We start from the raw sequence: 13,050 nt of genomic DNA on the forward strand, positions 1-13,050 counted from the left end.
AGTATGAGCATAATAGCGAGAAAAGAACATGCTTTAATTTATTCAGAATATGCAGCTAATCGTATATACACATACACTGAAACAGCTGTTAAACATATAAACCTTTTTCAGAATGACATTCTTAACCAGAATATGGACTTCAAATCACAAAATGATGTGCTGAAATGGGGACAAGCAACAATATTCCCACAATATTTCAGTGTTTTTCGGTAAGGCAGCTTCTGGGTTTATGACTGATAGAGGACATCTAAACACAAACCGCTCACCCTAAGTTCTAAAGGATGTGTCAAGGATGAAGAACATGTCTCAATATTTAAAATGTTTATTTTCAGGCAGAGAATATTGAATATGGTTAATTCAAGTACAGCACAGGGTGACGTGGCCTGACTCTGTAAACAAAAGCCATAACAGGTAAACGTGATACAGTGATGTTTAAAGGCACTGCTCTATCTTTGGTAGAACTCGGACTCAATAAAACCAGTGAATTTCAATTCCTCAGAAAATTACAGTATGTCTTTTTGTTTGGGATTTGTAGGCCCAAGGTTCTTCTAACCACCTCTTTACAATACACATTTTTTTTTTTTTTACAGATTCAGACATTAAAACAGAAATAAAAATGACCAACTAAACTAATCAACCTGGTAATTTGACCATATCATACATGCAGTGATTGGATTCCCATTTTCACCAGTCATGTTAGTAACCAGAGAAATCATAAAACAATGTGTGCAACTGCAATGCCTGGAAAATATAATAAAAACCCTGTCATATTCAATAAACCATTTTATAAATAGCATGGCAAGGAGTGCATATTTAAAGTCATTGAAATATATAATACTAGATAGTTTACAGCATGTGTACACCTTGAGTACTTTTGTTGTGTTGCTGTTACACGTCACTTATTCCATGTATCTCCGGTCTCCGCAACTTCCAGTATTTTCTGAAAAGACAAACAAAATCAAAAATTAAATGGTGGAACTTATTAGGAACCCAGACCAATTTAAAATAAGTTTAAAGAGTTTACACTTTCTGATCTCAGATTAACACATAAGTGAGTTCCAAGAGTTCCATGAAGAACATTAATGCATCCTTTCCATTCCACAAAAGAAAAAGGTTCTTTAGATTTTTAAAATGTTCTTCACATTAAGAAAAAAAAATGGTTACTTTAAGAACTGTTCTCTGGAAGGTTCTTTGAGGAACCAAATATGGTTCTTCTACGGCATCGCTGCGGAAACCCAGTTTTGTAACCTTTATTTTTTAAGAGTGCAGTGGCTGAAAAGAAAATCTAGGATGTTTGTGCACAAAAAATCTCAGAAAGTGATGTACAAATCTGGGGTATGTTCCCCTTTATCCATATAATCTCTTCTGAGAGATTTCACACAAATAACCAAGGCTTATATTCATAATCTTTCAGGTTTCATAATGTGAGAGAACTGATTTAGGCTGATTTAGCATCAGTTCTCGCTGGTCTAAACAAGCCTTACATGTTGGAATATAAAAGGCAAAAGCTGATCTTAGTTCAGCATAAATACAGCCTCAGGCAGGACTGCGCTTCAAATGAGTCACGCTGGGTTTTCAGCGATGGAGAGAAGCAGGGATGCTGCTATAGGACTATTTTGAAAGCTTTTTAACAATAAAAGAACATTACAGAACACTACTAAATCTTCTTAAAAAGACGATCAAAATGAACCCATCTACCCATAACGGATGTTTCTCTCTCTCTCTCTCTCTGCAGCATACACACCTCCCAGACTATGGCCTATACTGAGTTTCATTTAATCAATTAATTTCACTGCCTGCAGCAAACCAGAGCAAATTACATTCTCAGTGAAAAAGTGTTAGATGCAATTAACTTTTCAATCCAAAAGAGAGATCAATAGGGCCAGAGCTGCTGACGCTGTGATTTTGTATGTGTAGGTTCAGTGAGTCCGAGCTCTGGTCTCCTCTGAGAAAACTGCTCAATGGCTAGACACCAGATATAAAGTCCCTCTGAATGTGGTAAAAGAAAAACTTCTTTCAATAATTAAAGAGGTCTACAAAACAGTTTTCACACTGTGGCCTCCACTGGAATCTCCAAGTCATATTTCACCGGAAAAAAAAAAAAAACTAAATTAAATGTCAATTAAATATATAATGTGAATAATATATATATATATATATATATAATGCCATCAAATCTCCTTCCATTCTTTTCCAGTAATGTAAATAACAATAATAATAATGATGGATGGATGGACGGACGGACGGACGGATGGATGGACGGACGGACGGACAGACATTTGGACCTACAAGTACAAATGCACTGTTTTATTCAAGGTTTGTTATTATGTTAAAAGCATGCAAATTCCGCAAATCCGATTAACTCAGGTAATTCACGATTTATTATGAGTGCAACAGATTTCAATCCAATCAATGTTTTACTCTAAAAGGGTAGTACTTATTCTAAAACAATCTAATACTCAAAATGAGAATTGCCTCTTTAAAATTTCCCCTTTCTCTCAGACACTGTATCTTTCTCAGATGCTCAATGAGGCCGAATTTTCAGAAGCTCGTCTCAGGAGACACTTTCCTTCCGGGCTGGATTAGCATTAACAATAGTGAGAACTGAAGTTCAAATAAAGGTGGTTGACATGCGCCTAACTGGAGCAAATATTCTGGATTTCAAGGGTCCTGATGGGCGTACTGGGATAATTGACGGGACGTGTCAGTATTGATTATGTTAGAAGGAGGCAGGGTGGGTTAAAAGCTTTAAAGCTTCTACAACACCAACATACTATCACTCATGTTAACAACTGTACTCAAATACAAGTGCAAACTCAGGGTCAATGAATCATTAGAGGATGAACAGCTGTGAAGAATCCCATCACCGTGATAAGATATTGTCTATATAGCCTAATCATTTATGAAAAAAAAACATCAAGGTGCTTTTAGTTCCCTCTCTTCCAACACTGGCTATATTGAAAGAGTTGTATTGACTCAATTTTCCCCAACACCATTTAAGGTTAGCAGGGGACATGTCACATTCTCATGGACTTCAGCAAGTTGACAGATTCCCTCAGATGACTGGCTTGTTCCACTCCCTGTGACGTGGTCAGGCAATGATGTGAAAACAGACTGAATCTGACGAGGTCCATCACGCAACTAACATTCTTTGACACCGGGGCTGGGCCAGTGCCCCAGGGCATCAGACTATCAAGGGCCTCAAAAAACAGTCCGAGACTTCTAAAAGACGCTCAGTCATTAGTGCACAAACTATAGCCCTAGCATACACATATACCTTTCTTTCAAAACTTTTTTTTAAAATGATCATCCATAACCAAAATTCCTGAAACAGAATCTGATCAATAGCCATGTTTCCACTTTCGGGCCAAATGCGAGCGTGCTAGTGCATACCAGGGCCACTCGCGTTTCCACAGTCACTTCCTGGGCTTGATCGGGCCTCATCTGGGCTTCCTCTGGGCCAATGGCCAGGGGCTTTTGGCCCAGTTTACCTGAAAGGCGGAGTTTACCTGAGTCCGGAGAGGTGTCAACACTGCTGCTCATTTCCCATGTTATAGGGTGACCATATGTGCCATTTTCCCAGGACGCGTCCTGTCCAGGATTTCTAAGTTGCATAAAATGTCCCAGTTTTGGTTTTGTTTTCATATTTGCGGTAATGACTGAAAAATAATTTGACCAATAGCGTGCATTATACATAATCGACCAATCGTGGCTTGCGGGAAGGCTGGATCTACAGAGAATGGTCAAAGCATTGCAAATACGACAACATTTTAATGCATTGCATGAAGACTGTCAATAAGAACAGTGGCTTGCACAGACCTCCGTGTAGAAATCGCGTTCCTAAATCGCGTTCCGGGGGCACATCGAAATGACCACTTTCGCGATTAAAGAGGCAAGGGCTCAAGCCATTTTAGGCAATTTAGAAATCCTGGACAGGGCGCTTCCTGGGAAAATGGCACATATGGTCACCCTACAATGTTATATAACATCATACCAGGCTACCAGCTAACTTCAACATTTATAACATTTAAAACAATTTTCAGCTCAAAACTCACTTTCAGACACCAGCTAGTGTTTGAAATAACTTCCGATTGCAATCCAATGGGGATTCTGATCACTGTATGAGGCAGAAATATATTTATATGCGATGCTAAAGGCTACTTATGCTAACCATTGGTTAACTATTGGCCCCGCCCGGCACGTTGTTAGTTCTGGCTCGCGCTGACCAGACAGTGGAAAAGAGGCTAACGATTATTAATCGCCTTCGGCATGTTCAGTCCTGCTCCTGTAAAGAGTCCTGCAGAGTTTATCTCCAACCCCAATTAAACAAACCTGAACCAAGGTAATCAAGGTCTTCAGGATTACTAAAATCTTCCAGGAAGGTATGTCGGGACAAGTTGGAGCTAAACTCTGCAGGATGCGTGGTACAGTATGGTGTGACATGTTGCACGTAGCCAGTCCCTCCAAGGGAATTTTTTTTCTGATTTTGCGGCCTAAAATGGCTTTTCTCAAAAACTGTGCGATATTTGCTGCATTTTTGTTGTTGTTTTGCAGTGAAAACACACCAATAATCATAATGTACTTAGTGTTAGTGAAAATAAGTAAGAGTGCAATTACTGTAAATACAGTTTTGCATATTTACTGAAATTGTGGTTCGGGTCCCCCATGCATAAGGCAATGGTGACACCAGCATAGAAATACTCATTATTCCGCTTTGCTGAAAATACAGAATTGTGTTAGACTCAATTCCTTGCTCATTGTCACTGAATCATTATGTAATCAGTGACACTGATTACACTATACATTTTAAATGTTATAAATTAGTATTTCATGTTTTTTTTAATGGATCTTATATATAATATTATATTATATTATGTTATATATATATTATATATATATTCCTTTTCTCAATTTATAAGAGCATTGTTAGTGATTGCATTAACTAGAAATATTTAAAAAGTGATCCAGTGAAATAATTTTTCAAATCTACTGGTGAAATCATGCATCATGTGGAGTACCAAATATATTTGCCCCAATATACATTATATTCAGCCCATCGATAAACTGGGCCTCATATCGGAAATTTTCTTTTCTTTTAAAACATATATAACCAGATGTCCTGGTGCTCCATATTCTGTATTACTTTACAACGGAATTCAATGCAGTGAGAAAGAATGCACAACACTTGAACACATATTGATTAATTTGTTTAGACTCTGAATTATGGATTTGTATTACCTAATATTGCTTTCCCCCTCTCGGGTTAACAGTTTTTGTGGAAAAATTGTGGAAAGAAGACAAAAATGCAAGCAAGCAGCTTGATTTTGTATTAAATATTGTGATCGCAGAATTGCGAAATCCTGGAGGGACTGAGTAGCAGCCTGGATTGTGCTGAATACGGATTCGCAAAAGGTGGCCATTGAAGCTTGAACTGCTCTAAAGGTAGGAAAATTCCCTATTGCGGAATTTACATAAGGGTCAGGAGGCATGATTAATTGCATTAATTTGTATCACATTATTTATTTTCATAATTACTCACAGTAAATTAATATGTTAAACTGACAGCCCTGGTTCTAAGATAAATGGCCTCCATCAATTAACAAATTGACATCGGTTGGAAAAAAACAAACCATTAATTCTCAGTACTGAAAAGAAGCAAATCAAAACTTAGGACACAACATGCATGCATAATATAGGCTGCCTTTTAAAGGGAGAAATGGATCTTATCAGAGCTTTCTGATTATGGATTACCCATGGATGGGAGCTGTAGACATCTTCATCTTTTCAAGATGACCATATCTCTCCACTGCCACCTTGTACAACCCATCTCCATAGGAGCACTTCGATTGACCTCAAGTATTGATGTAAAGTGAGATAATATACAAATGTGAATCAACACACAGATGTTTCTGACTCATTTACCCCCGTCTTCTTTGGAGATAGCGGGATGTTTAGTAGGAAAATCAGACAGCGCCCACGTTTCACTTATCTAATCACCTGTGACCTAACACTTATCACAGGGGTTTCCAGTCCTGCTCCTGGAGGGCCACTGTCTCCGTCTCTGCCTATTCTTATCAGCCACTCATACAGCTGTTATGGGTTAAACAAATCTCATTCAACAGAGCAGGAAGGCTAAAATCCCCAGTTTCCGTAATGGTTTCATGCTAGTAGTGTTGGCAGCTTGGCCTTTTCCTGGAGTTCACCCCGGATCCTTTCCAAACACTGGCCACTAACAGGGGGTTTCCATTGCTGCCGCAAGTGCCGGCTATTTTCAGAGTCCCTTTGCCCTAGAGCAGTGGGAGCTTTTCTCCTGACAGCTGTCTTCACCCTTTCAAGCTGCTGAACACATGGAAATACAGCTAAATGGCGTCATGTGCTGCTTGCTCAACACTAGCGCTCTCAAACCACTGGACCAAGTACCTCCCTGAAGTCCAGTAGTCTTATATCACCAACCAAATGCGCCGTTTAACTGCAGTCGGCACTTTTGAACTCTAACAGATCAGGACGAGGCCGCTGAAACGATTAGCTACCGTCCATCATCCTGATGGAGAGACTCTGGTGAAGACGCAGCGCCAGCACTGGCAGAGGGATGAGCTGGTGTCAGGTGAAGTCTGTGAGAGTGAATCGGAGGGGCAGAAGCCCAGAAACATCACATCTTCAGTCATCCTGAAATATAATCAATATGTGTTTTACGACCTACGTCTCTCTGCTAAATTAAAAGAAATGTTAGACGGATGAAACTTCGATGGAGTCCCGCCTTCATCACAGCTCGTCAGCCAAGTGCTCCATCATATCATTAAATGTGCTGTCTTGATTTCGCTGTGAGAATGGTATTCCCTTTTCAGTACATTCCCACAGATCCTTGAATACAGATCTTCATGAATTAAGATGGCCATTAAGATGCTTTCATGGCTTCCTCTTTGAATAAATTTCTAGGTATATTAAATGAACGACCAATCATTCCAATGGCAGCAAATAGTTGAACATTGAATCCATCGATCCATTTTCCAAACAGTTTATCCTATGGAGGGTCAAAGGTTGAACACAGAATCATATTTTTTATTTTTCTGTTAGTTACTGCAGATGGAGAATCTCAATATTAGCTTACATATATAATAAATAATATTCAAGAAGCTTCAGCTGCAATCTGTGCATTGATGAACTTTCAAAAGTCCATCACTCAGTTGTTTTGTTGTTAAATACTAGCAGGGGCATAGCAACAATTTTTACATTCGTCCACTCAGCTTTTGGAAAATTATCTTTTTGTTTTAAGATTTTCACCTCCGGTTTCACAGACAAGGCTAAAGCCTAGTCCCAGAATAAAACAAATGTTTGAGATGTCTTAACTGAAAGCAACTTGCACTGACATATCTTAAAATATGTCAGTGCCATTGTTTTGTCTCAAACTGACCAGAAATGTTTTTTTTTTTTGTTGTTTTTGTTTTTTTCCTAAGGCACATTTATAAAAGCTACTTAAATATCCTAATTGAACTAAGGCCTAATCCTGGCTTCTGTCTGTGAAACCAGGCCTTAAAGTTAGATGCTTGGTCACAGTGGGAAATTGCATCTTTAGCTGCGTTTCTACCGCAGGAAGTTTCCCCAGGAACTAGGGACTTTGGGGTGGTACTCAGTGGGTTAGGGTTAGGGTTAGGGAGACCGCAGGAACTAGGGTCTAAATGAAGTTCCGGGTAAACATTTCCCCCTCAGAAAGTCCCTGCTCGCGAGGTAGCACTTTTTCAAACTTCAGGAACTGTTGGGGGTGGGACTTGGGCGCTACTTTAGACCGCAATGGAAAAGCAGACAGCAACAGGTCTGGGGAGGGAAAAGTTAATTTCCGGGTAATTTCAGTGGAAAAGTGGCTTTTATTCCAGTTAGCCCCTGCTGGTGGATGCCATATTTTTTGAAAGCAACATATGATTTGAAATTCATTATATTTAATGTGCCTGATTTTACTGAAGGGCTCTTAAAGAACACATGCAATTGTTTTTTTCCAGATCTGTCATCTTTCCAGTGCTGACATACATCGATCAGGCATAAGATTATGACCACTGACAGGTGAAGTGAATAACACTGATTATCTCCATCATGGCACCTGTTAGTGGGTGGGATATATTAGGAAGCAAATGAACATTCAGGAATGGTTTGAGGAGCACAACAAGGAGTTTAAGGTGTTGACCTCCAAATTCCCCAGATCTCAATCCAATCAAGCATCTGTGGGATGTGCTGAACAAACAAGTCCGTCCATGGAGGTCCCACCTCGCAACTTACAGGACTTAAAGGATCTGCTGCTAACATCTTGGTGCCAGAGACCACAGCACACCTTCAGGGGTATAGTCGAGTCCATGCCTCGACAGGTCAGGGCTGTTTTGGCAGCAAAATGGGGACCAACACAATAGTAGGAAGGTGGTCATAATGTTATACCTGATCAGTGTATTTCCTATAGGATATTTGGGCAAGACAGATCTAAGAGCTTGTCCCCTCTTTTTAAATAGCCGAATGGGCTTTATGTCACAGCATAAAATCATGATTTGGTTCTTGCTAGTCGAATGTGTTATAAGGGGGAGGGATATTTTCATATAGAAGACATTTGATTGGACAAAAATATGTATAGTATAGGCTGAGTCATCAAAATCTTTTGGTCTGTTGGAGGAAAAAAGCTGTAATAGATAATGCATATGAACTAAAAGTCATAAAACCTTATTTTTTATTTTATAGTGTTATTAAAATCATATGGTAAACTGTCTTATATTGCTACCTTTCACTTCCCAGAATGCTATTATAGCTATTGAATTGCTTGGGAGTTTTCACCTTCAGCCGTCAGCCTGATGTCAGGATGTCCCTTTTCATCGGCTAAAGATTAACTTAATCACATGGCATTTACAGCTTAGTCGATTGCCTTAAAAAAACCTATCTGGAACTGAGTGGATATGAGTGAAATGGCATAATTCAATTCAGATACATCCAAGGGGTCCTGCACCAGCCGAGCAACTGCCATTGAGATAAATGAGAATGCTAACAAATAGCACTCTCCAGGTATTATGAACCTCTTTGGCTTGCACATATTTATCAATGTCTGCTTTTCAGCAAATAAAGCAGAACCAACTGATATTCATAAGTCAGGTGATTTTATAATCTGCCCCCCACTATTTTTGTCCCTATGCCAGTGCACACCAGTGTTGCGATTTGCTAAAACCAACACATAAAAATGCAAAACTATTAGAGTAGTGCTCATAATGTACCAAAATTAATTGGAAACATTATAATCCACAGCATTAAGAGGCAAAGAGGGGCTGTATCGCACACATCTTATCTGCTGTTAGTGAAGGGTGGAAACACAAGGCCACATTAAGGATAACGCTGGATGCCAACAGCACACGCCAGCTCATTGTCATTCACAATCCAACTGTGCCATATCACTAGAGCCATGGCAACGGACTTACCGACCGAGGGCTCGTCTCTGCAGAAATAAAGCCATTGAATCCTGTTAAAGCGTGTCAATGCTGTCGTTTTACAGACATTGTATGGAATCATTATTAATACTTTAGACAATATATCATGCCTTTCCTATTTTAGAATAGGGACAGTGGTCTGAATTGTGAATCACTCTTTCAATATAATTGATGTTGGCTAAGGTTCATATCCATAAACAATAAATTACTAACACCACCTACCTTGACCTTTGAATAACAGTAAAAATCCATTTACGGATATGCACAGACATCTTGCAAGGATAGTCAACCCAAAAATGAAAATTATTTACCCTCATCCTCATGTCATTCCAAACCTCTGTGATTTACTTTCTTTCGCGAAGCATTAAATTTGATAGTTTGATGCCCAAAATATTATGTTTTTTTGTTTGTTTTTTTTTTTTTTAATCCAATGTACAGTACTGTTCAAAAGACTGGGATCAATAAGTTTTTTTAAAGAAATCTATTTCAAATAATGCCATTCTTTTGATTTTTTTTCCCCCATCAAAGAATCCTGAAAAAAAAGGTTTCATGGTTTCGACAAAAATATTAAGCAGAACAACTGTTTGCAGCATTGATAATAATAAGAAATGGATTATACTTTATAATAGGTGGCCTTTAATACTATGTACTTACATTTAAATTAATCATTTGATACAATTCACTTATTGTGTACATACATGTTTTTACATTGTACTTATATTTTTAAAAATGCCTGCATGTAATTACATCTGTAATTAATTTCTGTAATTACATTTATAATTACACTGTTGACCCATCCCTTACACCTTAACCCACCCTTAAACCTACCCATACCACCAAACCTGTCCCTAACCTTACACATATCCCACCTCAATAGCAGCAAAAGTGTTTTGCAATACAATATGAACACAATAAGTACATTGTACTTATTTTTGGATGCAAGTACATAGTAGTTAAGGCCAACTAATATAAAGTGGGACCAAGAAATGTTAGCATATTAGCATATTAGAATGACTGCTGATTCATATTCAGCTTTACCATTACAGGAATAAATTACATTTTAAAATATATTAAAATGGAAAACATTTATTTTCAATTGTAAAAATAATTTACAATATTACTGTTTTACTGGATTTTTGATCAAAAATATGCCATGCTGGTAAGCATAAGATACACCTTTCAAAAACATTAAAAAAAAAAATCTTACTGAACCCAAACTTTTGAAAGGTAGTGTTCATTCATAAATTGTCATTCTCACCGTACACTGTTTTTGAATGAAATTCATAGGAAACAATTTAAAATTGAAAATGATTGCTGCGATTAGTTATCACAACTTAAAATTCAACATTAGAATAGGTAATAATGTGTTGTTTCAACTTAAAAAAGCAAGTGTTCGTGCTTGATTTAAAATTTTAAGTTTAGTTAACTTTAGTTAAGTTAAATATTTAAGTTATCTCAACAAATTTTAAGTTGTTATAACTAATTGCAGCAACATTTTTTACACTAACAAGCAACAAATATTATAATATTACTGTATGTGTATATTAAACAATTACAATATGTGTATATTAAACTAAGTCTCATAATTTACATTAGTGAGAAGAGACTTGAGTGTTAGTAGATGTTTAAGAGGCTGTTGTGTCGGCCTTGATTTATTGCAATATTGAGTTGTTCCGTTTTATTTCAATTTTATAAAATAAACGTGTTTGCTTTCCTCACAAATCAACGATTTCTTGTTTTTCACTGGCATGTCTCAAGTGTTGAGGACTAGTGCATCTTTGAGCATAAGTCAGTACGAGTAAAATACTTAAGTACTGTTAAACTCTAAGACTTTTACTCAAGCCATATTTGAATTGGACACTTGTAATGGAGTCATTTTCGCTGTAAGGTATCTATACTTTTACTCAAGTATGGTTTTCAGGTACTCTTTACACCTCTGGTCACCAGTGTCAGGGTTTTTTGTATAAGAAATTTTCTACAATTATGTGTGCGAGCTCCTCTCCTACTGTTTGAAATATTTATCACTGCATAATACATTCTGTTTCAATGTTATTTTTAAAAACAGTAGGCAGTTTGCTGTAAGCAGTATGTAAGTATTTCATTCCAAACATTGTTTTTTTTTTTTTCCCCCTCATTATTAATTCTGCTTGTCTGCTAAGGGCAGACTGCAGTGTGTGTTTCTTTGTGAGTGACCTACTTCTTATGCCACATACAAGGTGATAAACATCTGCCCAAATAGCTAAACCTCATTAGCAAACACTACCTGAACACACACTGTATGTCAGCAGAGCATCTCAGCATGTACAAAGGTCTCTCTGGATCATTTAATGATCAGAGAGCATGTTAATGTTGCTCTCTGCCTCTCTGAGCAGGAAATAATGGTTGCTGCATAACCACTTATGTTGATGCAGACATGTGTTGTTGACTCTGTAAAGTCCACAGAGGCATGTATGCATGTCACTATTTGCAGTGAAGTTACTTCCTGATGGGGATTGTCAAATGGATGGTCACATTTCCTGTTTACATGCTGCAAATATGTGCACATGTACAAATGTACTCACCCTTTTCTTAAGAGCTTCTAGGGAGTCAAACTCCAGCTTGTCTAGTTTGACTTGGATGTGTTTAGGAACATCTGGAATGACGAATGCCAGGATGAACTTGAAGCCCAGGAGAATATGCTGCAATAAACAGAAAAAGACAAGTTTTAAACACAGCTTTCATTTCATATGTAATTATAAGTAAGTGCTAATTATACTTCAAATATTTTTTATGATTTGTTTAACGTCTCACACATTCCAGACAGATCAAAGGCATTTAATGGAAAGTGAAACCTCTTTTGACAAACAGAGACACAAGAAATCAAAAGGGAAAATACTTTAGTCATACTGAATGGCTGGATGAACTTTATGGCTCTGTATGTGTTCAAAGGCCACATTAGTGAGATGAATGCTGCTGGCTGAGTGTCAACTGTCATTGCAGCTCCAGTGTACTAAATTGATCACCACATGCCCACTGACTCTGAAACTGGCTCACTATTCACCTTTGTGTGATTTAAAGAGATCTAAAGAACTATTGACAGTTTAAGTAAATGTATAAAAATTGCATACTTTAACCTCTTTTAATAGAAGGATGCTCTGGTTGTTTTAAAATTCTGACATTGAATTTAGCATGAAATGTTGATGTTGCAGCGTACTGAATACATATAAGTAAATGGGTCGCAAACAGGGTTTCCTGTTGACTTACAAAAACAGGGCCATTTTATGTTGCCGTTAAAGGGATAGTTCACCCAAAAATGAAATTTTTTTCACTATTTACTCACCATCATGTCCATAGGACATTCATTTATCTTTGAAACACATTCCCCCAAAACTTTGATGCTTCAAAAAGCTCATAAAGGCTTCATAAAATAATTCATATGAATCAAGTGGTGTAATCTAAGTCTTCTAAAGAGACACGATTGCTTTATATAAATAATGAACACATATAATTTTGGCTTTTATTCATATATAAACATTGATCAATGCGCATACACAGCACATCAAATGTTGCACAACTGTGCTTGTTTGATGCAACAATCCCCATTGGTTCTTGTAGAAGGTCA

The 13,050-nt window shown here is 37.5% G+C and overlaps 1 protein-coding gene across 1 annotated transcript in view; it reads right to left on the minus strand.

Annotated features, from left to right (window-relative positions):
* Positions 1 to 306: 306 nt before the first annotated feature.
* ano10a (anoctamin 10a) overlaps positions 307 to 13,050 on the minus strand; it is a 41,476-nt gene continuing 28,732 nt past the window's right edge. Inside the window, exons 13-14 of the mRNA XM_051864282.1 lie at positions 12,011 to 12,127; positions 307 to 940 (exon numbers count right to left, since the gene is read on the minus strand). Of these exons, the coding sequence (XP_051720242.1) occupies positions 896 to 940; positions 12,011 to 12,127 (162 nt within the window). The 3' untranslated portion in view covers positions 307 to 895. The remainder of the gene's footprint in view (positions 941 to 12,010; positions 12,128 to 13,050) is intronic.

The sequence above is a fragment of the Ctenopharyngodon idella genome, chromosome 16, assembly GCF_019924925.1.
Source record: "Ctenopharyngodon idella isolate HZGC_01 chromosome 16, HZGC01, whole genome shotgun sequence".
NCBI lineage: Eukaryota > Metazoa > Chordata > Actinopteri > Cypriniformes > Xenocyprididae > Ctenopharyngodon > Ctenopharyngodon idella.